Source organism: Phaenicophaeus curvirostris, chromosome 1, assembly GCF_032191515.1.
Source record: "Phaenicophaeus curvirostris isolate KB17595 chromosome 1, BPBGC_Pcur_1.0, whole genome shotgun sequence".
NCBI classification, from domain to species: Eukaryota; Metazoa; Chordata; class Aves; order Cuculiformes; family Cuculidae; genus Phaenicophaeus; species Phaenicophaeus curvirostris.
This window is the reverse complement of record NC_091392.1, coordinates 184,212,646-184,238,627: the sequence shown is the minus strand read 5'-3', so window position 1 is coordinate 184,238,627 and position 25,982 is coordinate 184,212,646. Positions and strand designations below refer to the sequence as shown.

The 25,982-nt window shown below is 37.2% G+C and overlaps 1 protein-coding gene across 10 annotated transcripts in view; it reads left to right on the top strand.

The window, feature by feature from the left end:
- The window catches only part of NBEA (neurobeachin), a 499,111-nt gene that overhangs the window by 143,233 nt on the left and 329,896 nt on the right, over positions 1 to 25,982 (top strand). For all 10 annotated transcript variants that reach the window (XM_069882400.1, XM_069882331.1, XM_069882372.1 and 7 more), the window contains exons 12-22: positions 1,342 to 1,494; positions 2,258 to 2,426; positions 16,363 to 16,442; positions 17,228 to 17,290; positions 17,398 to 17,495; positions 18,681 to 18,773; positions 21,828 to 21,936; positions 22,330 to 22,411; positions 22,629 to 22,752; positions 23,083 to 23,275; positions 23,522 to 24,545. In XM_069882400.1, the coding sequence (XP_069738501.1) occupies positions 1,342 to 1,494; positions 2,258 to 2,426; positions 16,363 to 16,442; positions 17,228 to 17,290; positions 17,398 to 17,495; positions 18,681 to 18,773; positions 21,828 to 21,936; positions 22,330 to 22,411; positions 22,629 to 22,752; positions 23,083 to 23,275; positions 23,522 to 24,545 (2,188 nt within the window). The remainder of the gene's footprint in view (positions 1 to 1,341; positions 1,495 to 2,257; positions 2,427 to 16,362; positions 16,443 to 17,227; positions 17,291 to 17,397; positions 17,496 to 18,680; positions 18,774 to 21,827; positions 21,937 to 22,329; positions 22,412 to 22,628; positions 22,753 to 23,082; positions 23,276 to 23,521; positions 24,546 to 25,982) is intronic.

The following is a 25,982-nucleotide window of genomic DNA, read 5'->3' as shown; positions in this document are numbered from 1 at the left end:
GTCCTGACTGTAATCCTCACCTGTCCCATATCCATAAGGACCTTGAACTCCATCAATGCATGATCAAAGCAGCCCAGGCTGCCTCCGATCTTGACATCACCGATGAGCTCGCTTGCACTGGTGACCATCAGGTCCAGTATTACATCCTCTCAGGGGTGTCTGTTACCTAAGTTCAAAAATTTAATATATCGATTTAGAATGTTGTACATGAAATAATAAAAATAAAAGTTTGTATACTATTCCAATTAACAACTGCTACAATCATTAAACTTAAGGATATGTGAATATTTAAAGGATCTTCATTGTTTTCCATCACAATATAATTCTTACAGCATATGCTGCTTTCTGGAGTTTGTTATGCTGTAATCTTCTTAGCTGCAGTTTTTTAAAAGTATGTATTTTATCTTTTTGGTATATGCTTTTATTCAGTTGGCACACAAATCCTTTTGTTTCCTAGCCAGGTTTAATTTTATTATTTGTAAATTATCTGTTGCTCATTTGCATATGATCAAATACTTCAGAAAGTGCTTTTCTTTCCACTTGAACTTCAAAATAACATTTTTGTTGTTATTAGTTGCAGACTGTTTATTGTGAATTGTGATGTACAAACCAAAGGAAACTCAGCATCCAGGCTGAACTTGTATTACTGACAAACAGACTTCACTTCTAAAAATAAAAAATCTGCATGTTCCCAGACTATATTTACAGCATTAAAAGTAATTTGAACGTTTTTTAAGGATGCAAGGGGAAGGAGGTTTTGTGGTTTTTCCTATTAATTTCTTTTGTTAACTTAGTGTGTAAAGGAGTTTGTCAAAGGACGCATGCCATGTTGCTGCATAGGAGCAGGTTTCAACAATGATTTTACTTTCTTGAAATTTGAGGAAACTTTGAAACCAAATACTTCATTTACATACTTATGTCTAAGAACAAAGGCAAATCTACCAGTAATGTGTGTCTCTATACTGAGAAACCCAATTTCAATAAAACACATATTTAACTGGAATAGGGTTAAGGACTTCAGACAAAGTTCTCAAGGCGTTCTGCTGTAAAATGTGGATTAATCAAACAAACAAACAAAAAATGGGAAAAAAAAAAGTTACCCCAGTTACTGATGAATATTTTTAACCTGTTAAATGTGGCCATGAGAAGGACCATAAGTATTATTAGAAAGTATAAGTTGCTGATACTTTTTCTTGCTTTCCTTTCACATTCAATGGCATAAACACATATGAGTTTACATATGTTTTATGAGCCTGGTGAAAATATCACTTCATACTTCTGCTGTAAGTATTTTAAGGAAGGATTTCTTTATCTTTGTTCTTTCTGATTATTTTCCCCCAGTCATCTAGAGTTCATATAACCAGAGCAGTTCTTGAACAATTTTTGTCATTTGCAAAATATTTGGATGGATTGTCTCATGGAGCACCACTGCTGAAGCAATTATGTGATCACATCCTTTTTAATCCTGCTATCTGGATACATACCCCTGCAAAGGTAATTGTACACTTGAATTATGTTATAACCGTCCTACCAGTATGGTATTTTATACCATGGTATTTAGGTTTTCTTTTTTTTATTATTTTAAAACATGTTAATAACAAAATTTTCAGATCACAAAGTCTATACACTGCCTAACTTTGTTCTCCAATGTCTTTTCAAACTCTCTAAAAGCCGTTCTATTCTTGTGTAGGATTCTGGCTAATTCTGTGATGAAATGGCTTCTAGAAACACAGTCCCTTTTTCAGTGTCTGTGTTACATTGTTTTCTTAAAGATTAGGCATAGATGTCTGTATTTTTAATTGTAACTATAAGCTAAGATATTGGGGTTTACACATTTGCATAAACTTGCATTTTATTTTGAAGTATGTATTTTGGTTTAATAAAAATTGTAAAGAGTTCTTGTTCATATCTGGTGATAATGAATTAGTTGTTTTCTGAGATAATCACAGTTATGACTGGAATGTGGACTAAAGTGAAAAGTGACTTGGTCCTAAAATCTGGTAATATATACTTCTAGTATAAAAAGCCAAGATATAAAACAAACCAGTACGTTTACTGTGACATAGGTCATAGAATCATAGAAAATTTAGATTGGAAGGAAACTGTGGAGGTTGTTCAGGTGTAAGCCCTAAGCGAAATGGTTTGTAATTAGCTTTTAGTTTTTTATATCAAATCCAAAGTAAATACACTATATCCTGAAAGTTAAGCTTATTAATATGTAACTTACATTTATGTGGTTAACTGTTTCATTCTTCAGGTGCAGCTGTCTTTGTATACCTACTTGTCAGCTGAATTCATTGGAACTGCTACGATCTATAATACTATACGCAGAGTAGGAACAGTACTGCAGTTAATGCACACATTGAAATATTACTACTGGGTGGTTAATCCTGCTGATAGCAGTGGCATTACTCCTAAAGGACTAGGTAAGTACAATGCATGAGAAAGAAAATATAAACATTTCTTTTATAGGAAGATTCATGATGTATATGCGTGAAAGCTCCCTGGATCTGTAGACAAAGGAGGTAAGTAAATGTCAATAATCCGTAGCTGTGGTCAACGGCAGAAGGATTATGCACATACTTTCGGTGTATCATACGTCTCTGATGATAATTCCTTATTTTTGTACGTATTCCCAGAAGATTCCAACTCTGGCCTTCATTCATAGCATATACTTATGTAGGCATAATAATTACTTTTCTATTTCTGTAACAGAGAGGGAATGGTAAATGCATTTCATACACCAAAGAAGCTTTCTGGTGTTTGGATTATTGGTAATGTTAAGTGACCTGAAAAACAGAGTGGAAACTTCTAGTTCTCACTGCTAAGGGGTCTGAAGCTATATTCCCGGTTTAATAATGGGGTTTTTAACTCTGCTCTTGTAAAATAGAGTTTGATTTAACTTTGCTTGTAGTCATGCACTTAGGAAGCAGTGAATGAGAGCATTAAGAAAATACAATAATATATACAGGGTAAACATTGCGTGTAACAGATGTGTATTAACCAGAGCATCAAATCATTCTAATCCTATACTCTGCAGCTGTAATGTCATTACATTTAGCTGACTACTTGTGTAAAGCAAGGACAATTTGGCCAAAAGCCTCTTAAAAATTAATTTATATGAGAGAACTTGTTAATTATCTTTATTCTGCAACTGTTACTGTCATGGGGTGAAATTGAATAATTGGGAGATGTTCTAGTGCTGTTACATATCCAAATATTTAAGAATATGACATATATAGCTATAACTTACTGGATAATTCTTCAGTTGTGAGCTGTATGCGTAGGGTTTTTCTTCAATTTTTTTTTAAATAAATAAAAATGGAAGGAACAATTCCAATCCTTGATTAGGTATTCTAATACGCAATGAATTTGTAACTTTTTGAGGCTCACAGAAAGAGTTGCTCTTGGATCTAGGGCTGCATTAATAGTTCTTTCATGGTATGTTAATAGGCAAATTATATTCTTCTTAAAATTATTAATATTTGCTTTAAAAATACCTCACAAAAGCATACTGTGTTTCTATTTTCTGTTCATTTGAATGAAAATTTTGTAGTATCAGATTCTGAAAATTAACTGTGTTAGTTATTTGATTAGTTGGAAATTTTTGGTAGTGGTTACGTATATTTTCCACTTACACTGATTCTGGATTCCTCTGCCAAAATGAAATTAAGTTAATTTTTGGAGTCTACAATAAATGTGTGTCCATTTGAGCTAAATGTCTGCTGAATATAGGCCATGGGATGCAGGAGTCAGTTGCCTGCATATGGATTTCTACCATCATTTTAGTCTCTGTCGGGCATCCCACCTGCCTTTCGGAAGGATGCAGGTGTTGCATGCATTCTGTGTTGAACCTGCTTGTTCTGCGTAGATATTTTGGATACCTTATGCCATGTCAAATCACACTGACAAGTATGTTTGGGAAGCTGTGGCTTGTCCCTACTTGACAGAGCTCTGATAACTATTGAGTTTGAAAGGTTGTTCATAGAATCATAGAATAACCAGGTTGGAAGAGACCCGTCGGATCATCGAGTCCAACCATTCCTATCAAACACTTAACCATGCCCCTTAGCACCTCGTCCACCCGTGCCTTAAACACCTCCAGGGAAGGTGAATCAACCACCTCCCTGGGCAGCCTGTTCCAGTTCCCAGTGACCCTTTCTGTGAAGAATTTTTTCCTAATGTCCAGCCTAAACCACCCCTGGCGGAGCTTGAGGCCATTCCCTCTTGTCCTGTCCCCTGTCACTTGGGAGAAGAGGCCAGCACCCTCCTCTCTACAACCTCCTTTCAAGTAGTTGTAGAGAGCAATGAGGTCTGCCCTCAGCCTCCTCTTCTCCAGGCTAAACAACCCCAGCTCTCTCAGCCGTTCCTCATAAGGCCTGTTCTCCAGCCCCTTTACCAATTTCGTTGCTCTTCTCTGGACTCGCTCCAGAGCCTCAACATCCTTCTTGTGGTGAGGGGCCCCAAAATGAACACAGTATTCAAGAAGCGGTCTCACCAGTGCCGAGTACAGAGGGAGAATAACCTCCCTGGACCTGCTGATCACGCCGTTTCTGATACAAGCCAAGATGCCATTGGCCTTTTGGCCACCTGGGCACACTGCTGGCTCATGTTCAATCGGCTGTTGACCAACACCCCCAGGTCCCTCTCCTCCAGGCAGCTTTCTAGACAGACTTCTCCTAGTCTGTAGCACTGCATAGGGTTGTTGTGCCCCAAGTGCAGGACCCGGCATTTGGCCTTGTTAAACCTCATCCCACTGGACTCTGCCCAGTGGTCCAGCCTGTTCAGATCCCTTTGCAGAGCCTCCCTACCCTCTAGCAGATCGACACTTCCACCCAGCTTAGTGTCGTCCGCAAACTTGCTAAGGGTGCACCCAATGCCTTCATCCAGGTCATTGATAAAGACATTGAACAGGGCTGGAGCCAGCCCTGAGCCCTGGGGAACCCCACTTGTCACTGGCCTCCAGCTGGATTTCACACCATTTCCCACCACTCTCTGGGCCCGGCCATCCAACCAGTTTTCCACCCAGGAGAGTGTGCGCCTGTCCAGGCCAGAGGCTGACAGTTTCTCAAGCAGAATGCTGTGAGAAACTGTGTCAAAGGCTTTCCTGAAGTCCAGGAAGACCACATCCACAGCCTTTCCATCATCCAGCAGCCGAGTCACTTTGTCATAGAAGGCAATCAGGTTCGTTTGGCAAGACCTGCCTTTTGTGAACCCATGTTGACTGGGCCTGATCACCCGGTTGTCTTGCATGTGCTTCATGATAGCACTCAAGATCACCTGCTCCATGACTTTCCCTGGCACTGAGGTCAGACTGACAGGCCTGTAGTTTCCTGGATCCTCCTTGTGACCCCTCTTGTAGATGGGTGCAACATCAGCCAGCCTCCAGTCCAGTGGGACTTCCCCAGTCTTCCAGGACTGTTGGAAGATGATGGAAAGGGATTTGGCCAGCACATCTGCCAGCTCCTTCAATACCCTAGGGTGAATCCCATCTGGCCCCATAGACTTGTGGGTGTCTAGTCAGGCTAGCAAGGCTCTGACCACCTCCTCTTGGATCATGGGAGCCTCATTTTGCTCCTCTAGCTCCTGGGTTTGTACACAGATGGAACAACTTTCTTTACAATTAAAGACTGAGGCAAAGAAGGCATTAAGTACCTTTGTCGCTTTGTAGACTATATTGACTGTAAGATTAGTGAAAGATAAGGAGCTGGTCTCATGTGTGGGCAACTACACTGTAAATGTCTGAATTGAAGTTGAGGTGAATCTCACCCTGGGTCTGACTTCATCCAGCATCATGCTTTCAGAGACCTACTCTGTTGAGGGTTTCACTGTCGTGCTGCGTAGGTTGAGTTTTACCATCAGACAATCTAAACATACCTGAGCTCAGTGAGAGATTAGGATATTAAAAACTCAGTTGATCAGCTTATGATGAGTACGTTGTATGACCAGCTGTTGGGAAGTAAAGTTTTCAAGTGTCAACCACATTTACACGTAGATGGAGACCTGGAAAATTGCTCAACTTGTTTGAGGCTGTATCTTTGATAATATTGTCTGCTTGTTATTGCTGTAATTCTTTTGGGGTTTGTGGGGTTTTTTGGTTTTGTTGCAGTTTTTTTAATTAAAGTATCCCTGTATCTCTGTGTCATGATGCTAGTACCTAACAAGACTTTGAAAATATATTGCATATTACAGACTTCCCTCTGGCTAAGCTTGCTCTTTTGTGGAAATGGTGTGACACCTTTGTTTCTGTAGGAGGTGTGACTTATTTCTCTCTTGCTCAGATCTGCCTCTGTGTAGTTAGCTGTATTTTTTGAGAATTTGTCTGTGTAATGCCAGCTGAATAGCTAGAAAAAATGTATATAATGTGTTCATCAAAATCTGAGCAGGAGGCGTGGAGTACACAAGGACGCAAAATTAGGAATGAGAAATGAATCAGTTAAGTCTAAAATAGCATACATATGGCTGTTTTAACTTCCTTATCTTTTCTTTAGTTCTTACCTATTTTAAGGATATAGTACAATCTCTTCCCTTTTGTGTCAATTCCAGACAATATTTGTTTTTTCTCAGAGGGGCAACCAGGTAGGTCCCTGAAAGGTAATCAGATAATGCAAATTATTGGTTGGTTTGTGTAGCAGTATCACAACAAAAATTGCAATTACTAAGGCCTTCATACAGTAGTTGAGAAGGCATTTGATAAATGATGAGGCCTTGCATACTTTAAAAATACGTATTATTATAATAATAATATCTGATTTTTCTCCCCTTTTTTCCTTATTAGTTAACCTAATAAGGAAATTACTTATTTAAAAGATAAATTACTTATTTAAAAGTCAATCTCAATTTTCTTCCATGTTCCTTAATCCTCCTGCTTCCTCCCTGTTTCTTAGACTGCAGAAAGTTCCCTGTGGTTGATACAACTATAAGAAGATATTATGTAGTGCTCTCTTTCTTGTCTGTAAAACTGGCTTTCCTTGTGTTGAGTTGAAGGAAATTGTCTTATCATGGATGCTGATTACTGACATGGCAAAGGATGTGCAAGTCCAGTCTAGCTATGGAATTTCCTCCATGAAAATCAGCACTAGGACTATTTTTGGCATGATTCCATAGGTAGCTTCTGCTTCTGACTAATACAGCTGTACTAACTGCGGTGATTTGCTAGAAAATGACTGTGCAAATATAATAATTGCTGAGGAGATGAGTTGCTAAATTTAATTTCATATTAACTTAATTTTATATTAGTTTTTGTCAAATTGACATTAATTACTTCCAACTGGTAAAATGCCTGAAAACTTTTGAAATTGTTTAATCACCTGGATATTACAATGCTTTTCTTCAACAGATACTTCTTTTAACATTAAGTGTAGTCTGCCAATATGGTAAGCAGGTCTGGCTGATTTAGGTGTATAGACTTAGAATACTAGAATTAACTGCAGTTAATACGCTCAGTGATTTTTCTTTCCACCTCTGTTTTCAACAACTCATAGCTTCACCAATTCTAATATTTAAAAAATGTTAGCTGTTCCTGGGTGTTGCTTTTGTGTTGATTTTTATTAGCCTGCATGCAGCCACTCCTGCCTCATATAGCTAGCAACTTTATAATTTGTTAAAATGTAGAATAGTGTGGTAAAAGAAGTTTGTAAAATTAAGAAACTTATACTATAAAAATACAACTATGTGAATGGTAGAGTTGCTACATTTTAAGTAGCGTTTGGTATTTCAAAATGAAAGAAGAGGGCCCATTGTCAAAGAGCAGTAATTTTACTGTAAAATACTGAAAAATGTCATAATGCGAGAAGATGGCATATAATATTCCCTTGTTGGAAGCAACTGAAACTCTAAGCCTATGTGACATCAGACTTTTTAGATTTAAGGAGACTGTAATGGAAATCTTGCCAATAGCTGAAATTTGACTGTATGTATTATAGTGCCTACAAATAATTTGCTGTCATATTAGAAAGTAAGCTTATTCATGCAGACGTTTGAGTAGTATGATGCTTTCTTGTTTTCTAGGCATATCATTTTTTATGCAGAGACACTGAAACACTTTTTAATATTAGTAGTTTTATTTACTATTACTTGCAGACGGTTACTCTATTTCAAGATTTTATTACCCTCCCCTCTTTCAGTAAAGCACAAAGTGATTTATTTTTCTGTACTGACAGATTAGTATGCATTGTTTAAAGCCAAAATGACTCAATATTGAAGCTTCCCATTTGGCTAATGTGGTTTTCTAAAAAAGAAAAAAAATCCTCCTTGGTTCTCCTGGTAGTCAGCTCATGAAATGGGAGGTATGAATGTTTTGAATTATTTAAAAGGCTCAAATATGTATTTTGGATTTAGATTTGTATCTTCTCTTTCATGACTGCTTTCCTGTGTCAAGCTGGTATTTCTGCTTTGATTCAATATACTAAATTTGTAATTTTTTGTTTCCTTCTGAAAAAAAAATTTATACTTATCATTTTACTCTACAGTTACTCAGTTTTCCTTTTTAGGTATAGATCTGAAGTGGATCTATAATAATAGCTGAGGCATATTTTTTGTTTAAAATTATGAGTTTTACTTTCTTTTTTTTTTGTTGTGTTTGTGGTTTTTAAATATTAAATAAATACATGGCAGGTCACAAGTGACTTGTGTTTTGTTAAGACCATATTAAAAGTAAACTTGTGAAATAATTCATTTGTCAGGAAAAGCAGAAAAAGTCAAACCAAAAAAATCCCTAAAATTCATTTTATTTGCTATTTTACTCTTAAACTGTGATTATAACTATTGTCTTCATTTACTATGTGCATGCCTTTAACATTTTATTAAATCATACAGAATAACATATGATGTTGGGAGAAGAACATAGGCTTGCCCAGCAGTTGCAGCATCCAAAGACACAGTGAAGCAGGCAATTTTGTAAAAACTATCTAAAATTATACTACTTCATTCTCTAATTATTTCCTTTTTTGGATTTTCTAAATGAATACGAGGGTAAGTGGGAACAGATTTAACTCTGTCTTGCTATGGTAGATGGTACATTTCAATGATAGTACTTCAAGGTGCCAAAGCGGTCTTAGCTTTATGTTACCAGGCTTTGTTCTTCTTTAATATTTTGCTTCTTTAAAATATATACCAGACTGATAGAAAACCCAGACTCTGAGTGTGTATCAGAAGGAACAAAACACATATATTTTTAATATCAAAGCAAGAGAAAAATATTTTAACCCACTATTTGTTTTCATCTTTAGATGTCTGCTAGCTGTTGGATAGTTTAATTTCTTTATTAACCTTTCCTTGAAAAATCTTCATTTGAATTACTTAAGAACTGTATTATATTCTCTGAAAATACTGACGGACCAACAGTGGTGCAGTAATGAGAATGCATAAAATGAAGACAATAACAGAAGAATGAACTAAATATCAGTTTTTTTCCTAAGAAAAAATAACTTAGTAATCTCAGCGTTAACAACTCTCAAAAATGTTTTGTGCTAAACAGTAATTTTGGAATTTATTGCAGAGAATTACTATTAAATACTCGTAACTTCATTTTTGCATGAGAGAAATGTACGTTTAATTTCAGGCTACTAAGTAATGTAGTTCATTCTTGAGCTCTTTGGTGAACAAAACTGGCAAACTGGTAACCACAGACAAGAACAAGGCTGAGGTACTCAACGCTTTTTTTGCTTCAGTCTTCATTGGCAATCTCTTCCCACACCTATTGAGTGGATGGACTACAAGATGGAGACTGAGTAAGCAAAGTCCCTCCCACTGTAAAAGAAGATCAGGTTTGTGACCACCTGAGGAGCCTGAACATACATAAGTCTATGGGACCTAATAAGATGCTTTCCGGAGTCCTGAGGGAATTGGCTGATGTAGTTACCAAGCCACTCTCCATGATCTTTGAAAAGTCATGACAGTCAGGCAAAGTCCCTAATGACTATAAAAAGAGAAACATCACACCTATTTTTAAAAAGAGTTGAAAGGAGAGCCCTGGAAACTACCAGCCTGTCGGTTTCACCTTTTTCCCTGGGAGTATCATACAGCAGATCCCCTAGAAGCTGTGCTAAGGCACATGGAGGACAGGGAGGTGTTTAGAGACAGTCAGCATGGCTTCACCATGGGCGAGTCCTGCCTGACCATCCTAGCGAGTTTTTATGAAGGAGATCTATGAAGAAGTTTCTGTCAGTGGATAGGGAAGAGCTACAGATTTCATCTTTATGGACTTCTGTAAAGCCTTTAACAGGTCGCCCACAATGTCTTTCTCTCTAAATTAGAGAGATATGGACTTGATGGGTGAACTGTTTCTTGAGTGAATAACTGGTTGGATGTTCACTTCCAGAGCATAGTGGTTAACGACTTGGTGTTCAGATGGAGATCAGTGACAAGTCGTGTCCCTCAAGGGTCGATATTGAGACTAGCGTTGCTTAATATCTTAATCAATGACAAAGACAGTGGTTTTGAGTGCAGCCTCAGCAAGTCTGAAGATGACACCATCATCAGGGATTTTGGACTAGATGACATACAGATCCCTTCCAACGTTAACAATTCTGTGTTTCTGTGATTTCTTATTCTCTAGTAGTGTTTCCCAGACCCTTTTGTCAACAGATATTTATGAACAGTATCTTGCCTGCAAGAGAATGTGTGGTTATTGTCCAAGATAACTCATGTTAAATACAGTTTTCAGACTGTTTTTAGTGTCCAGAGTTTTGGAGCATGAGCTAGAAAAGTAGGAATTATGAAAATTAATGTGAAAGCAAAGTAACTATAGTTTTTCTTTTGGGGGATAGAAAAAGTTGAGTTTGATTGCTTGTCGAACTGATAACACAATGTTTTATTTGAAAGACAGGATTAGAAATTGCTATTTTTGTTATTCAAATTTCCCAATTAGTTTTTTTACACCCATACCGATTGTACTTTACTCTGTGAATACATTTACTTTTTCCCCTCTTAATTAACTCTGGTTTGTGCCCTTGTAATTGCTCTGTGCTGCAAGGATGAATTGGATAATGTTTTTTCGTTTATTGTTGTCTGGATAAAACTGGCTAACTCTCATTAGGAGTGTATATTAAAAAAAATCTAATGCAAATTATGTGCTAGCTGCAATAAATACATGCGTAAAGAATCTAAAAGCAGGAAATGATTTAATGACTCATCCTGGCGTGGTATGAGGGAAGCATCCTTTCTCTTTGCAAACTAACAAGTATGTTGCTATTTTATTAGGGACTTACGGTTGCTGTACCAGATCTTTAAAGGATTGTCTTTGTTGTTGATTTGGTTTGGGTTTGTTTTCAGTCTTTAGCAGTGCTGTTTATCAGTTTCTGAGTGATGGTTGCACTGAGTTGTCTGTATCCAGCGATAATCACAAAAATTAATAGTAAAGAAAATACTTTTCAATGATTGAGTTGAAAAACAAGATCTACTTGTCTCTTATTACCTCAATGTGTGTGTATAATATATATATTTTTAATTACAGCATAAATTATACCATTGCTTTATCAATAATGAATTTTTTTAAATAAATCTTCAACTAGCAATGAAGCAAAAAAAATGTGATGATCAAACTATTATAGTGGCAAATGCTTTTTATGTAGCTTTACAACTTTCTTTGAGCAGGTACCCAGTTAATTTGAAGTATCTTCTTTTTAAGCCTTCCTTAAAGTTCTTGTTTCCGAAACTGTTTGCAGAGCTCCCCATCACCTTCATGTTCTGTTTTCTGTTTCCATTATTGTAATCTTTTGGAAAAGGCAAAATGCCTCAGGTTTTAGGCCTGGTTTTCAAATATTTGCTATTGAATACAAATAAGTGGGGTATGTGAAGAAGCAGATTTCTGTGATGCAGTTAAGAGTTGAATCTGTACTTGAATTAGGGGAAAAAATATCTGTTGGCTAGTAGCACACCATTGACACAAAAACACATGCAATATTTAATGTAGTTTCAGCTAGTAGAAGAAAATGCAACTTACTTGTGTTTTTACAATGGGAAATAAATGTTTCATTGTGCCATTAGAGCATATAGATCTAAAACTGTTCGCGTATCTTTAAAGCATCTGTGGTAGGTTTTTTACAGCAATATCATAGAATCATAGAATCATAGAATAACCAGGTTGGAAGAGACCCACCAGATCATCGAGTCCAACCATTCCTATCAAACACTAAACCATGGCCCTTAGCACCTCGTCCACCCGGGCCTTAAACACCTCCAGGGAAGGTGACTCAACCACCTGGGCAGCCTGTTCCACAGCCCAATGACCCTTTCCATGAAAAATTTTTTCCTAATGTCCAGCCTAAACCTCCCCTGGCGGAGCTTGAGGCCATTCCCTCTTGTCCTGTCCCCTGTCACTTGGGAGAAGAGGCCAGCACCCTCCTCTCTACAACCTCCTTTCAGGTAGTTGTAGAGAGCAGTAAGGTCTCCCCTCAGCCTCCTCTTCTCCAAGCTAAACAACCCCAGCTCTCTCAGCCACTCCTTGTAAGACCTGCTCTCCATCCCCCTCACTAGCTTTGTTGCTCTTCTCTGGACTCGTTCCAGAGCCTCAACATCCTTCTTGTGGTGAGGGGCCGAGAACTGAACACAGTATTCGAGGAGCAGTCTCACCAGTGCCGAGTACAGAGGGAGAATAACCTCCCTGGACCTGCTGGTCACGCCGTTTCTGATACAAGCCAAGATGCCATTGGCCTTCTTGGCCACCTGGGCACACTGCTGGCTCATATTCAGTCGGTTGTCGACCAACACCCCCAGGTCCCTCTCCTCCAGGCAGCTTTCTAGACAGACTTCTCCTAGTCTGTAGCACTGCATAGGGTTGTTGTGCCCCAAGTGCAGAACCTGGCATTTGGCCTTGTTAAACGTCATGCCATTGGACTCTGCCCAGCGGTCCAGCCTGTTCAGATCCCTTTGCAGAGCCTCCCTACCCTCCAGCAGATCGACACTTCCACCCCACTTAGTGTCGTCCGCAAACTTGCTAAGGGTGCACTCGATGCCTTCATCCAGGTCATTGATAAAGACATTGAACAGGGCTGGAGCCAGCCCTGAGCCCTGGGGAACCCACTTGTCACTGGCCTCCAGCTGGATTTCACACCATTTCCCACCACTCTCTGGGCCCGGCCATCCAACCAGTTTTCCACCCAGGAGAGTGTGCGCCTGTCCAGGCCAGAGGCTGACAGTTTCCTAAGCAGAATGCTGTGAGAAACTGTGTCAAAGGCTTTCCTGAAGTCCAGGAAGACCACATCCACAGCCTTTCCGTCATCCAGCAGCCGAGTCACTTTGTCATAGAAGGCAATCAGGTTCGTTTGGCAAGACCTGCCTTTTGTGAACCCATGTTGACTGGGCCTGATCACCTGGTTCTCTTGCATGTACTTCATGATAGCACTCAAGATCACCTGCTCCATGACTTTCCCTGGCACTGAGGTCAGACTGACAGGCCTGTAGTTTCCTGGATCCTCCCTGTGACCCTTCTTGTAGATGGGCACAACATCAGCCAGCCTCCAGTCCAGTGGGACTTCCCCAATCTTCCAGGACTGTTGGAAGTTGATGGAAAGGGGTTTGGCCAGCACATCTGCTAGCTCCTTCAATACCCTAGGGTGAATCCCATCCGGCCCCATAGACTTGTGGGTGTCTAGTCAGGCTAGCAAGGCTCTGACCACCTCCTCTTGGATCATGGGAGCCTCATTTTGCTCCTCTAGCTCCTGGGTTTGTACACAGATGGAACGAATTTCTTTACAATTAAAGACTGAGGCAAAGAAGGCATTAAGTACCTCAGCCTTTTCCTCATCCCCTGTCACTGTTGTTCCTTCTGCATCCAATAGGGACTGTATGGTCTCCCTAGTCCTCCTTTTATTATTTATATATTTATAGAAGGATTTTTTGTTATCTTTCACAGACTTTGCCAATCCAATTTCTAGCTGAGCCTTAACCCTTCTGATTTTTTCTCTACAGTCTCACTTCCCTCCTGTAGTCCACCCAAGAGGCCTGTCCCCTCTTCCAGAGCCCATAAACATTTCTCTTCTTCTTGATATCACTCAAGATCTCTCTATTCAACCAAGCTGGCTTTCTCCCCTGCCGGCTTTTTTTCCGGAACATGGGGATGGCTTTCTCCTGATCTGCTAGGATTTCCTTTTTGAAGAGCTCCCAGCCCTCATGGGCTCCCTTGCCCTTGAGTACTGTCTCCCATGAGACTTTGCCAACCAGCCTTCTGAAGAGTTCAAAGTCTGCCCTCTGGAAATATAATGCTACTGTCCTACTAACCACCCTCTTCACTTCACCTAGAACAGAAAACCCTATCATCTCATGATCACTTTTTCCTAGGCGTCCACCTACTGCCACATCCCCCACAAGGCCTTCTCTGTTCACAAACAGCAGGTCCAGGAGGGCACCCTCCCCTGTGGGTTCATTCACCAGCTGTGCAAGGAAGTTGTCTTCCACACACTCCAGGAACCTCCTAGACTGCTTCCTTTCTGCTCTATTGTACTTCCAGCAGATATCAGGAAGATTGAAGTCTCCCACAAGAAGAAGAGGCATTGATCTGGAGATTAACCCCAGCTGTTTATAGAAGAGCTCATCAGCTGCTTCTCCTTGGCTGGGTGGTCTGTAACAGACTCCCATCACAAAATCTACCTTCTGGTGGGCTCCTCTGATTTTAACCCACAGGGACTCAATCTCCTCATCACCACAATCCATCTCAATGGTGTCCAAGTCCTCCCTTACAAAGAGGGCTACCCCGCCTCCTTTCCTACCCTTCCTATCCCGCCTGAAGAGTTTGTACCCCACCATAGCTGCACTCCAGTTATATGAGTCGTCCCACCACATTTCCGCGATGGCAACGACATCATAGGCTCCTTGCCCTACAACAGCTTTCAGCTCTTCCTTCTTATTCCCCATGCTGTGTGCATTGGTATAAATGCACTTCAGCTGAGCTGCTGAGCCTTCAGCCCTCTTAGAGGGAACAGAGTTCATTCCCAATTGCCTGGTAACTGGAGTAGCTAGCTCCAGAGTGCCTGTATCTCCCTTAGCACCCCAAGGTGTCTTCTCCCCCACTTTCTGTGTGGTGAGATACTGGTGGTCCTCACCAGCACACCAAAAACATCCTTGTTTTTACACATCATGGTGGGGAGAGGTTGAGATGTATTTCCTTCTTTTTGAAAAGTACCCAATTCTCTTCTCTCCACTCCTGAAGAGGGAAGGAAACTTGAGAGGATTAACCACTCTTTTTGTTCCTGGTTGTCAAAGAAATGTAACTTACTTTCAGGTTTGCCCTTTTTGCAAGCTTGAATTTCTGTGTGCACTGAAGTGGCTTCACTTTGAAGAGTGGCACCAGAGTCTATAAAAGAAATCTTCATTAAAAAGTTGCATTCATCTGGATTGGAAATAATACTGTGAGATTGAGTGTTATTAAGCTTTGATATATGTTGATCAGCATAAGATGAAATTGTTGATGAAAAAGTAAAATAGGCGAAATTTAAGACTATGACACACATTGTTTGCAAAGTAGGAACTTAACAAAAGACTTTCCAGTTCAACCTTAAATATTTATGAAAGGAGAGAATGGAAATACAGTAGAGGAAGGTTCAGGTGAATATAGTTGTTCAAGCATTGTTTCATGCCCAATTTTTTGACACTACTTTTTTTTCTGATATACTTCCTTAAGCACAATCGTTTAAAGTATTGTGGATTACAGATTTTTGGGATATTTTTGCTGGTTTAGATTTAATATTTTCTCCATATGGTAATTTAATTTCTGCTGCAGATAATGATCAAATAATTCGTTAATCCTTCCTCAGTTGGATTTCATTCATGTGGTATTTAACATACTGGGTTAGTTATTCCAACTTATTATCACCTATTTTTGGTGAGATTCAGGTTTTTATCCAGACCCTTTTAAGTTTACAAATCCACAGTGTAGCTTGTACTAGCCGTTTCGGCTCTTGTTGGTTTCAGTGGAACTCAACCCTATTTACTCTAACTAATAATTTTTATCCTGAGTTGAGCACTGAGATTGGGTTGGTTGAGTAGATCTGGCCAATAAAGAGACTAGCTGTTTATAAGTGGGATTTGAAACTCCTGGCTCATATGATGACACCTACAGAACATAGACCTTAATTTAGTTGTGTGAGTCTAGACCTACTTACTACCTTTCATCTTCCTATGTCTTTGTTTAAAAAAATAAATATCTATTTATGGATTTCTTTTCTTCAAATTGAATCATCACTTATGTATATTGGTGTTGTAAAATGGGAATCTGAAAGGTTAGAAATGATATCATTTGCAAATATGAACTTCATATAATTAGGAGAATACTAAATCTGTTGTGGGAACTGTGATTTCCTTAAGAAGCTGCAATCATTAAAGGAATTAGCTTATATTTAAAAGTGGTATACTTTCTTCTTCCAGATGGTCCTCGGCCCTCACAGAAAGAAATCATATCATTAAGGGCATTTATGCTTCTGTTTTTGAAACAACTTATATTGAAGGTAAAGCAATTTGTTCCTGATGGAAAACATTGAGATCTGTTATATACGTGTAATAGGATCTTTCATAGTAGTAAATACATAATACCTGTCAGGATCTGTATGTATTTCTGGTTAATTTTAATGTTGATGCACGTACTTTTAATCAACATGAAGGTAGTAAATCCATGCAACCATGCCATAAATATTTTATTAATGTAATCATAATAGTAATAATATATTAAATGTACTTACAGAAATAGTATCTGATACTAGAGAATCTTCTAGGTATTTGCACTTTTTTTTTATATGGTAGTAGATAGTTGTTTGATTTATCAAATGAAAAAGATAATGGCAGTTGTTTAGTTAGTTATTGCTTTACCTTTTTTTTGTTCTACCCCTGGCTGAAATGGTTTAGGATTCTTGCTCTCTGTTACAGCTGAACACTAGTCTTTGAGGTGTAATCTGCCATTTGAGACTAGTCTGAAAACAAGGATTTTCTGGCCTGGCTTATTCCTCCTGTTTTTTATTTTTTTCTCATTGTGTGTCAGGGATTGGAGGAGTGGCAGTAGTAGTTTATAGGATTGGAAGGCCTATACTATGGAAGTCCTTTCTAGCAGGAACAGAGGGCTGACTTCATGCTGTTTTGAATTGCCTGTGTGATAAGGAAAAACAATGGAGTGAAAGAAATAATTTAATATTTTGAGATTAAACAGAAAAAATACAGGATTACTTGACTTGGTCCAAGTTTTTATTAACCAAACAATGTATGTATCTTCTCTGAATAATGCTCCTCCTTTTACTTTTAGGATCGAGGAGTGAAAGAAGATGAACTGCAGAGCATATTAAATTACTTACTAACAATGCATGAGGTACATTTCTGTAATTACCTAGCTTTTACTGTAACCAATTGTACCAGCTCTATGGGAAGCCTACTGTTGAGGTTAGTTTTTTAATAACATTGATGCTTGTCATACAGGATGAAAATATTCATGATGTGCTGCAGTTGCTAGTGGCACTAATGTCCGAACATCCAGCATCCATGATACCTGCCTTTGATCAGAGAAATGGGATACGGTAAGACAGTGAAGTGAGAAAATATCTTAAATGTAGTTGCAGTACCATCACTCTCCTAATTGCTGCTTTTTCACATGAAAATCACATTTGCTGATCTTTCAAACTACAATTTTATTAACTTTGGCTAAATTTTTTGTGATTTTGATAGCTATGAGGAAAAAAAATATCCACTTAAGGTTATCATTATGATATCTAGAGGTAAATGTAGGGTTGTACTTGCTTCTCAATCTCAAGCAGAACATATAATAAACAAGATGCATCAAAAAGCTAAGTATCTATGTCATAATAATTTTGAATATTTTGTTTTAAGACTTTTAATGTAATCTGGACAGAAGAAGAGGAAAACTAGAGAAATCATGCCCTAACCTCTTATATTCTCTCTGAAAAGATCGAAAAAGCTATCTGTGGAATTCATATGTTTATCTGTTTAACAGTAAAGTTAATAAGAGTAAAATTAGTAACTGATTATTCCCTGAGAAGCGGTATATTTTTTTGTTCTCTTATGACTAATTTAGTAATGCAGTTTTTTCCGAGATTAATAATTTTCTTGTTAATAATTTAATATTTACTACAGAACTGTATTTGTCCTGTTCTGAAAGTACTTTGGAAAATGTAAGGGGCTTGTAAAACAGGGAAAAAAAAAACATCTATTATGAGGATGCAGCTTCATAGATGTCTATGGGATTTTGTGTAACGTATTGCCATATTTTACTTTTGACAAATCAGGTTTTAGTATAAACGTCTTGTGATTAAATACAGGTACCCTATCCTGTGTAGAAAGGATAATAAGTAGGGGTTTTAAGAATGAAGAGATTTTCAGTAGTATTCTCCAGGAAACTTCAGGATGTGACCTTGTGTGCTCCAATCTGCTTCTCTTGTCTTAAGCTACAACAGCTCAGGCTTTCTTTTATTTGATTGTTCCAAGGTAGAAGTATGAGAGAAGGTTTCCTCTTTCTGTTATAAAACATTGAACAGAACCAAAAGACATCATGACTGTAACCTGAAGAATTCATAATTAAACTCTCATGCTGTGCTTTGTGCTTTCGCTATATCCTTCCACTTTGCATAAATTGCTACTTTTACACTTTTTTAAATTAAGAAATATCCCTGTTCAGTGACATGCAATCTATATATGTGATGTTTAGTAATAAAGTGAAAATTGTTGTATTTATTTTTCTTTTTTAGAGTAATTTATAAATTATTGGCTTCCAAAAGTGAGAGTATATGGGTGCAAGCTTTGAAGGTCCTTGGATATTTTCTTAAACACTTGGGTCATAAGTAAGTTTTAAAATTGTTATGGTGGTGTATTTAAGTTCACAATTCTTGTATTTTTGTCATGATTACTGTATATTCGTTGACAGTCTAGAAATTATTTGAAATTGTTGGTCTTTCTGATTAATAATATGCATGATCTTTATACATCAGGATAAAATTAATTTCCCAGTTAATTTGTTACTACTATGACATTTGAAAAGATACAGTGATTGCCAAATATACGCTATGCAGAAATTCAACTCTGAAAACAGTTGAAAAACATTTTATAAATACATATTCAGCTAAAGGTAATAGGAAACATATGAGTGTCATAAAAAATCTGTTGCTGGAATTTTGATTGTCATTGCAATGAAAAGTTTCAGGGCAGTACTTTTAAAATAGCTTAGAAATTACGGGAAAAATTAAATAGAAAAATATGTTATTCACATGGGAAAGTTTAAGAAGGACAAGCAAGCAGACTAAGTAAGCAATCATAGGAAAAGGAGGTAAGGACATATTTCTGCAAGAAATATTCACGTATAAAATGTGGCAGCAAGAAATATTCTCCTTTAAAACAACTGCTGTCATGAAATGGATGTACTTAATCTCATCTTCCATATGTTGGTGTTAAGAAATAATTAAACAGCATGCAGTGCTGCGTAGCGTGCTGCCTGCTCACATTTCCCATTCCATGTGTGGCACTTAACTGTCTGTCGCAGTTAACCCACAACAATATTCCAGTGGGAGATTGACCAGTGTAAAAATTAGCCGTGTGCTAATTATTACTGTGGGAGATTTCGTCAAATAAAACCTCCTTAGAAGGAAAAGAAGCTAGGAATACAGCCAGAGTGTGGTATTGCTAGACATGCTTTTCTCTGTAAGATCAATAAAGTATGACTGTATAATTGAGAGATAGTTAGCTGAGAATATGCTCCCAAATGGGGTTTTTCTTTTGAGATCCAGCAAGCCAAATAGCGTTCTGGTAATTAATAAAGCAAATTGATAGTCCACTCAAGAATCTCCAAGGGCTTTTCAAACATTACTTACAAAAAATCATTCACGTTTATAGGAGTTGGATTAAGTGAGATACAGATGAAGGTCTGACATGTGCAGAAGCCTAGTTTTGTCCAAATAAGTACATTTGTTTAACATATTTATCACTTTTCTAGTAAATTAAATTGCAAACTCTGTCAGTGGAACATTACTAAAAAAAAAAAAAAAGTGAGATTTTTCAGAAGCTGAATTCAATTTCCTGGTCCTTAGCATCAGCTTGTAATTTTCGAGGTATCAGCGTAGTTTCTGTTGTTGAGTAAAAATAAGTACTTAGCATGCAAGTAAATAACTTCATCTTTCACGTAGCTGAAGTAACTGAAATCCACTTGAATATTCTACGTAACTTTCAAAGTTTTTTTTAAATTTTCAGATCTCTGAAAATCTATAAATGTTCACATTCTGTGTAGAGCTCAACAAGTAAAGATGCCCTCCCTCCATTTTCATATCTTACGGCTAGCACTAGTGAGGTGTGCCTATTTGTGCACATACATTTGTGTGCTTAAGCATGATTTTATAACATTGTAGTCAAATACAGGAAATTCTTAGTGTTTATAAAAATATAAACTGCATAAACTTATAAAGCACATAAATTTCAATTTCACAGTATGGGAATCAGGCAATGGATTTTAATACATGAAAGCAGAATTGCATAAAGAGATGTTATAATGTGATTTATGAAATCTGAACCAATACAATATTAATAACAAATGTGTAGGTAAAAACCCAATTACCATGGCTGTAGTTCATATATATTCATCGCAGTTTTAGCTATAGAGGGGAGGTAATTGATTCTTGGGTGGACTGACCAGTAATATGTTAGATGAGAGACTTTATTGTCTGTGATGACAGACTACTTCGTCTAACCTTAACAGCTGGCAACATCCTGTTCGTTTCCTTCTTTGCCATCCTTGATTCTTTCAACACCACCACTGAAATTATATTCAGTTATTTACTTTTGGTTTTTATCTGCATATTTAAATGAATTTTCACTTCTCTGTGTTGCATCATAGTTCACAAGGTTGAATATTTGCAGTATTTCTAATAAGTAACTGCTGAACTTTCACCCTGTTGTAAGTTGTTGTCACTCTCTTGTAGTTATTTGAAAGTTATAATATAATGTATTAATTTCAAAAGATCTAGAATAAATCAGTGTAATTTAAACCTGTGTTATTATCAGCACTAATCATGCAAAGGGACTTTCTTAGCTTTTGAATGCATACAATTTTACTATAACTTTATTTTTTCTCATTGTATATTTTTCTGCTGCTTCAATATAGATTATTCATTATTATTTATAATTATTCATTATCATGACAGTAGGAGATAAATTTAATCATGCAATTTATTCTTTATCATATACAATTTTAAAACAAAAATGTTTTGATACAGATGGAATTCAGTGATGTGAGCTGCTTCCTTCTCTACTTTTTAAGAGCTGAGTAGTTTTTGATCCAGTTATAGAATTCTCACTTCAATCACTTGGCATTTCATAGCATTTCAGGATTTTATTTCCTTTGCATTGTAACATGTTATTCCAGGATTTAATTATTTTGGCTGCATTTAAAGAGAATGGCAGTACTGATAAACCTGCATATGTTAGTGTTTATGTTGGAAGATCTGAGGTTGGATTGTCCTGAGTCCTTAAGAGAGCAAGAAAAGATATGTTCTGCAGTGATCACATTTTAGCCAGCCTGGGAATATCTTGAATTCTCTCAGCTTCAGTAAGATAGAAAGGGATGCCTTTTTATTTTTCCTCTGTGAAAATCATGGAGGGTGATAATGAAATGTCATTACTTTTATACAAAAGCCCATCGCAGATGCAGCATTGCTTTCTGAGAACCTTTGTGTTTTACTTCAATTGTATTTGTAGTGGGAAAGATCTTAGATAACATTTAATTTGTAATATTTATAAAATAACAACTTTTTAATACAACATCAAAATATTTGGGTTTTCAGGTTGTTTGCATTTTCTTAAAACATTCAACATACTTGCAATTTTCCTTACAGTTTTAATTTCTCTTCCAGGAGAAAGGTTGAAATCATGCATACTCACAGTCTTTTCACTCTTCTTGGAGAAAGGTTGATGCTGCATACAAATACAGTGACCGTTACAACATATAACACACTTTATGAGGTACAGATTATTAAACATAGAGGTTTTCATCTCTGTTGTATGAATTATGACTTAATTATATTATGGGTCTGTGCTTTACAATGTCACAATTCTCATCACTTTTGAGAAAATATTAGATCAAAATTTTAAGAAAGAACTGCTTGGTACAAAATGTATTTTGCCATGTTTTGCACATTTTTTTTAACAATGTCATAATTTTTATTCTCTACCAAACCTTCTTGCTTCTTGCATAGAGGAATTGGTCATTTCCATTCTTCAGGAATAAAAATGTTTTACCAAAATGTTTTATGTGACCATGGTAAAGGTTCTTCTTAACGCATTTGAAAATGAGCAAAGAAATGCTGTAGCATTTAAATAAAAATGGTAAAAGAAAATAAATATTCTGTTTTCTAGATTTTGACAGAACAAGTGTGCACTCAAGTTGTTCATAAACCACATCCAGAACCAGACTCTACAGTGAAGATTCAGAATCCAAGTAAGGACAATATATTATGTTTACATGATAAATTCGTTGCCTAGAGGTTGTAAGTTTTTTGTTTGGTTTTTTTTTAAATCATTCAAGAATTGAGAAGAATTCATTATTGTATCTCAAATATGTATGGGTTTCAGTTACTACTTACATTAGTTGCTCTTGGCAACTCTTTTTTTAATGCTGTTAAAATGTGTTATGTAACTAATTTATTCTTTCAAAGTGATTCTTAAGGTGGTGGCAACGCTGTTAAAAAACTCCACACCAAGTGCAGAACTGATGGAAGTTCGGCGTTTGTTCTTATCTGATATGATAAAACTCTTTAGTAATAGCCGTGAAAACAGAAGGTATGTCACTACAAATTGTATTTTCTCATCCTTGACTGTGGGTAATAGCAATCTGTTATAGTCTGTGTTAAGAGTTTTATACTGTGTAGTAAGTGGAGTTTATAAAACATAAATTGATTACATGTGCAGTAATTTATGCAAGTTCAGCAACTAATATTGGATTATTCTGTTTAGAATATACTTTACATTTTTATTCATCCTGAAGTGTTATTAAGCTTTTTCTGCCATTGGATTAAGTTAAGGGGACATATTTCTCCTATTTTAACCATCATAATGTTAAAATATAGAACCTTTGTTTGGATATATTTTGACCTAATTATTTCACTTTAGATGTTTACTTCAGTGTTCAGTGTGGCAGGACTGGATGTTTTCTCTGGGATACATTAACCCTAAGAACTCTGAAGAGCAGAAGATCACAGAGATGGTTTACAACATTTTCCGTATTCTCTTGTATCATGCAATAAAATATGAATGGGGAGGCTGGAGAGTGTGGGTGGATACTCTTTCTATAGCTCATTCAAAGGTAAGAAATGGCTCGTGGATGTTTTTTGATACCGGCAACTCCCCCAGATAAGATGCAAAGTGATTTAGTGCCATCTGGTGGCTATCTCCATACACGTCAAGGCAGCATTTTTTTGGTCGTCGTTGTAGGTCCATTGCTGTGAAACAATTCATAAGCTGCATATAATATGTTGTTAAGATTCTTGTTGTTTTTTGTCCAAGCTCACGTGACATATTCATTCACGTGGCCTCTTCTTTTCTTCTTAAGGTCACATATGAAGCTCATAAGGAGTATCTAGCAAAAATGTATGAAGAGTACCAAAGGCAAGAGGAAGAAAACATAAAAAAGGGGAAGAAGGGGAACGTGAGCACTATCTCAGGTCTTTCCTCTCAGACAACAGGAGCAAAAGGTGGAATGGAAATTCGAGAGATTGAAGACCTTTCACAAAGCCAAAGTCCAGAAAGTGAAACGGATTACCCTGTCAGTACAGATACGAGGGACTTGCTCATGGCTACAAAGGTGTCAGATGATGTACTTGGAAATGCTGAGAGACCAGGAGGAGGAGTGCATGTGGAAGTTCATGATCTTTTGGTTGATATAAAAGCTGAAAAGGTAGAAGCTACTGAAGTAAAACTTGATGATATGGATTTATCGCCAGAGACACTGGTAACTGGAGAAAATGGTGCACTTGTGGAAGTCGAATCTCTTCTAGATAACGTATATAGTGCTGCTGTTGAGAAGCTGCAAAACAATGTTCATGGAAGTGTGGGTATTATTAAGAAAAATGAAGAAAAAGATAATGGTCCATTAATAACTTTGGCTGATGAGAAGGATGAACCATCTACTAACAGTACCTCATTTCTCTTTGATAAAATACCTAGTCAAGAGGAGAAACTTCTCCCTGAACTTTCAAGTAATCACATTTCGATTCCAAATGTGCAAGAGACGCAGATGCATCTTGGTGTAAATGATGATTTGGGATTGCTTGCACATATGACGGGTAGTGTAGATATAACATGTGCTTCAAGTATAATAGAGGATAAGGAGTTCAAGATTCACACAACTTCAGATGGAATGAGTAGCATTTCTGAGAGGGAGTTGGCTTCATCATCTAAAGGATTAGAATATGCTGAAATGACTGCCACAACTCTTGAGACAGAGTCTTCTGGTAGCAAAACTGTACCTAGTGTTGATGCAGGAAGTATAATATCAGATACAGAAAGATCTGATGATGGCAAGGAAGCAGGAAAAGAGATACGGAAAATCCAGACGACTACCACAACCCAGGCAAGTTTCAAGTGCTGTAGCCATCTATGCGTCTCATGTAATTGCTGGTTTTTGCTGCTGGATAAATTGATATTATGAGATCTGAGAGATGTTTGAAGTATATTTATTAATTACATTAAAAGTGTCCATCCTCCAAGCGTATTTTTCTGAAAATGCCACCACATGTTTAAGTATTGTGAAGTCTTTCATGCCTTTTTAGAAATTATGGATTGCAATTGTAGATGCTGTAGTTTATAAAAAACAGAGCTAAGATAATCTCTTTTTCCTTGTTTCTTGTGAGCTGTTTAACTGCTACTCTTAGAATTCTAATTCAGACTGTCTTGTTAGTATGTCTTAAGGTCAGAAATATCCATGTTTTACTATGAAATACACATTGGAGTGTTTTTCACTCTTGCTCTACCTTTCCCAGAGTGTAGTCTTACAACACTTTAGCACACTGTCTTTTTTCCCATACAATAATGCTGGCATAAATAGTCTCCATATTTGATCCTAACACAAGAATAGGAATAGTTTAGGGATCATAGAAGAAAAACTGCACCTTGATTTCCAGACCAGAGATCATAAATAAAAGACGTAGTAACTACTTTCTTCTTGGAGATCTTTCTTGTCTAGGTCTCTCTCTGAAAAATTCTAAAAAATTAGTGTGTTTGTGAGAGCCATAGCATTCTGAAAATGGGAAGGCCAAGGTGGAAGTATAGGTGTTGAAAGAATTTGTACTCCAGCAAAATATAGGATCATTTTAACTTTTGAAGCCCAGAAGTAATTTCCTCACAGGCATTGTTTAGAGACTGTAGCATGTAATCAATGATTGTTTATTAAGACTATTATCTGGTGAAAGAATTGTCTACCTTCAAGATTTTTACTGTTTTACTATATGTCCCATATGTACACCAGTATTACTTCTCTTGGATTTTGAAATCATGGAAGAAGAGCCAGCCAAAAACTGCAAAAATTTCTCTGCCTGGTACTATGTAGCATGTACCAAATTGTCAGAAGGTTTCAGATACACACCGAAGTACACTCGAAGTACATGTCATGTGATAAAATAACCCAGATCAATCAGCCTTTCTGCTTTGTTCTTTAGAAAACTACCAGTGAATGGACATTTTAACTTATTTGAACAAGTTTCCAGAACAGATACTTTCCCTTTAAAAAAAAAATAAAAATTTAAAAGGCGGTAGCTCAGAGCAGTGGGTTCTGACACACAGAAAGAATACTGTCTTCTAAGTCTCTCTTTTGTGGTAAGAACTTCTGTTTTGAAGAGAAAACCAGATGGAAGTCTTGCATTCCCTGGACAGGTATTATTCGGGTTTCTCTTCAAAGTATTTTTTCAAAACTATGAAAATCCTCATAAGATCAGTGGTCAGACTATCAAGCAACATGTAGGGCTACTTGTATTTGAAAGTATTCTGTGTAATACAGAACAATCAATGAAAGCTTT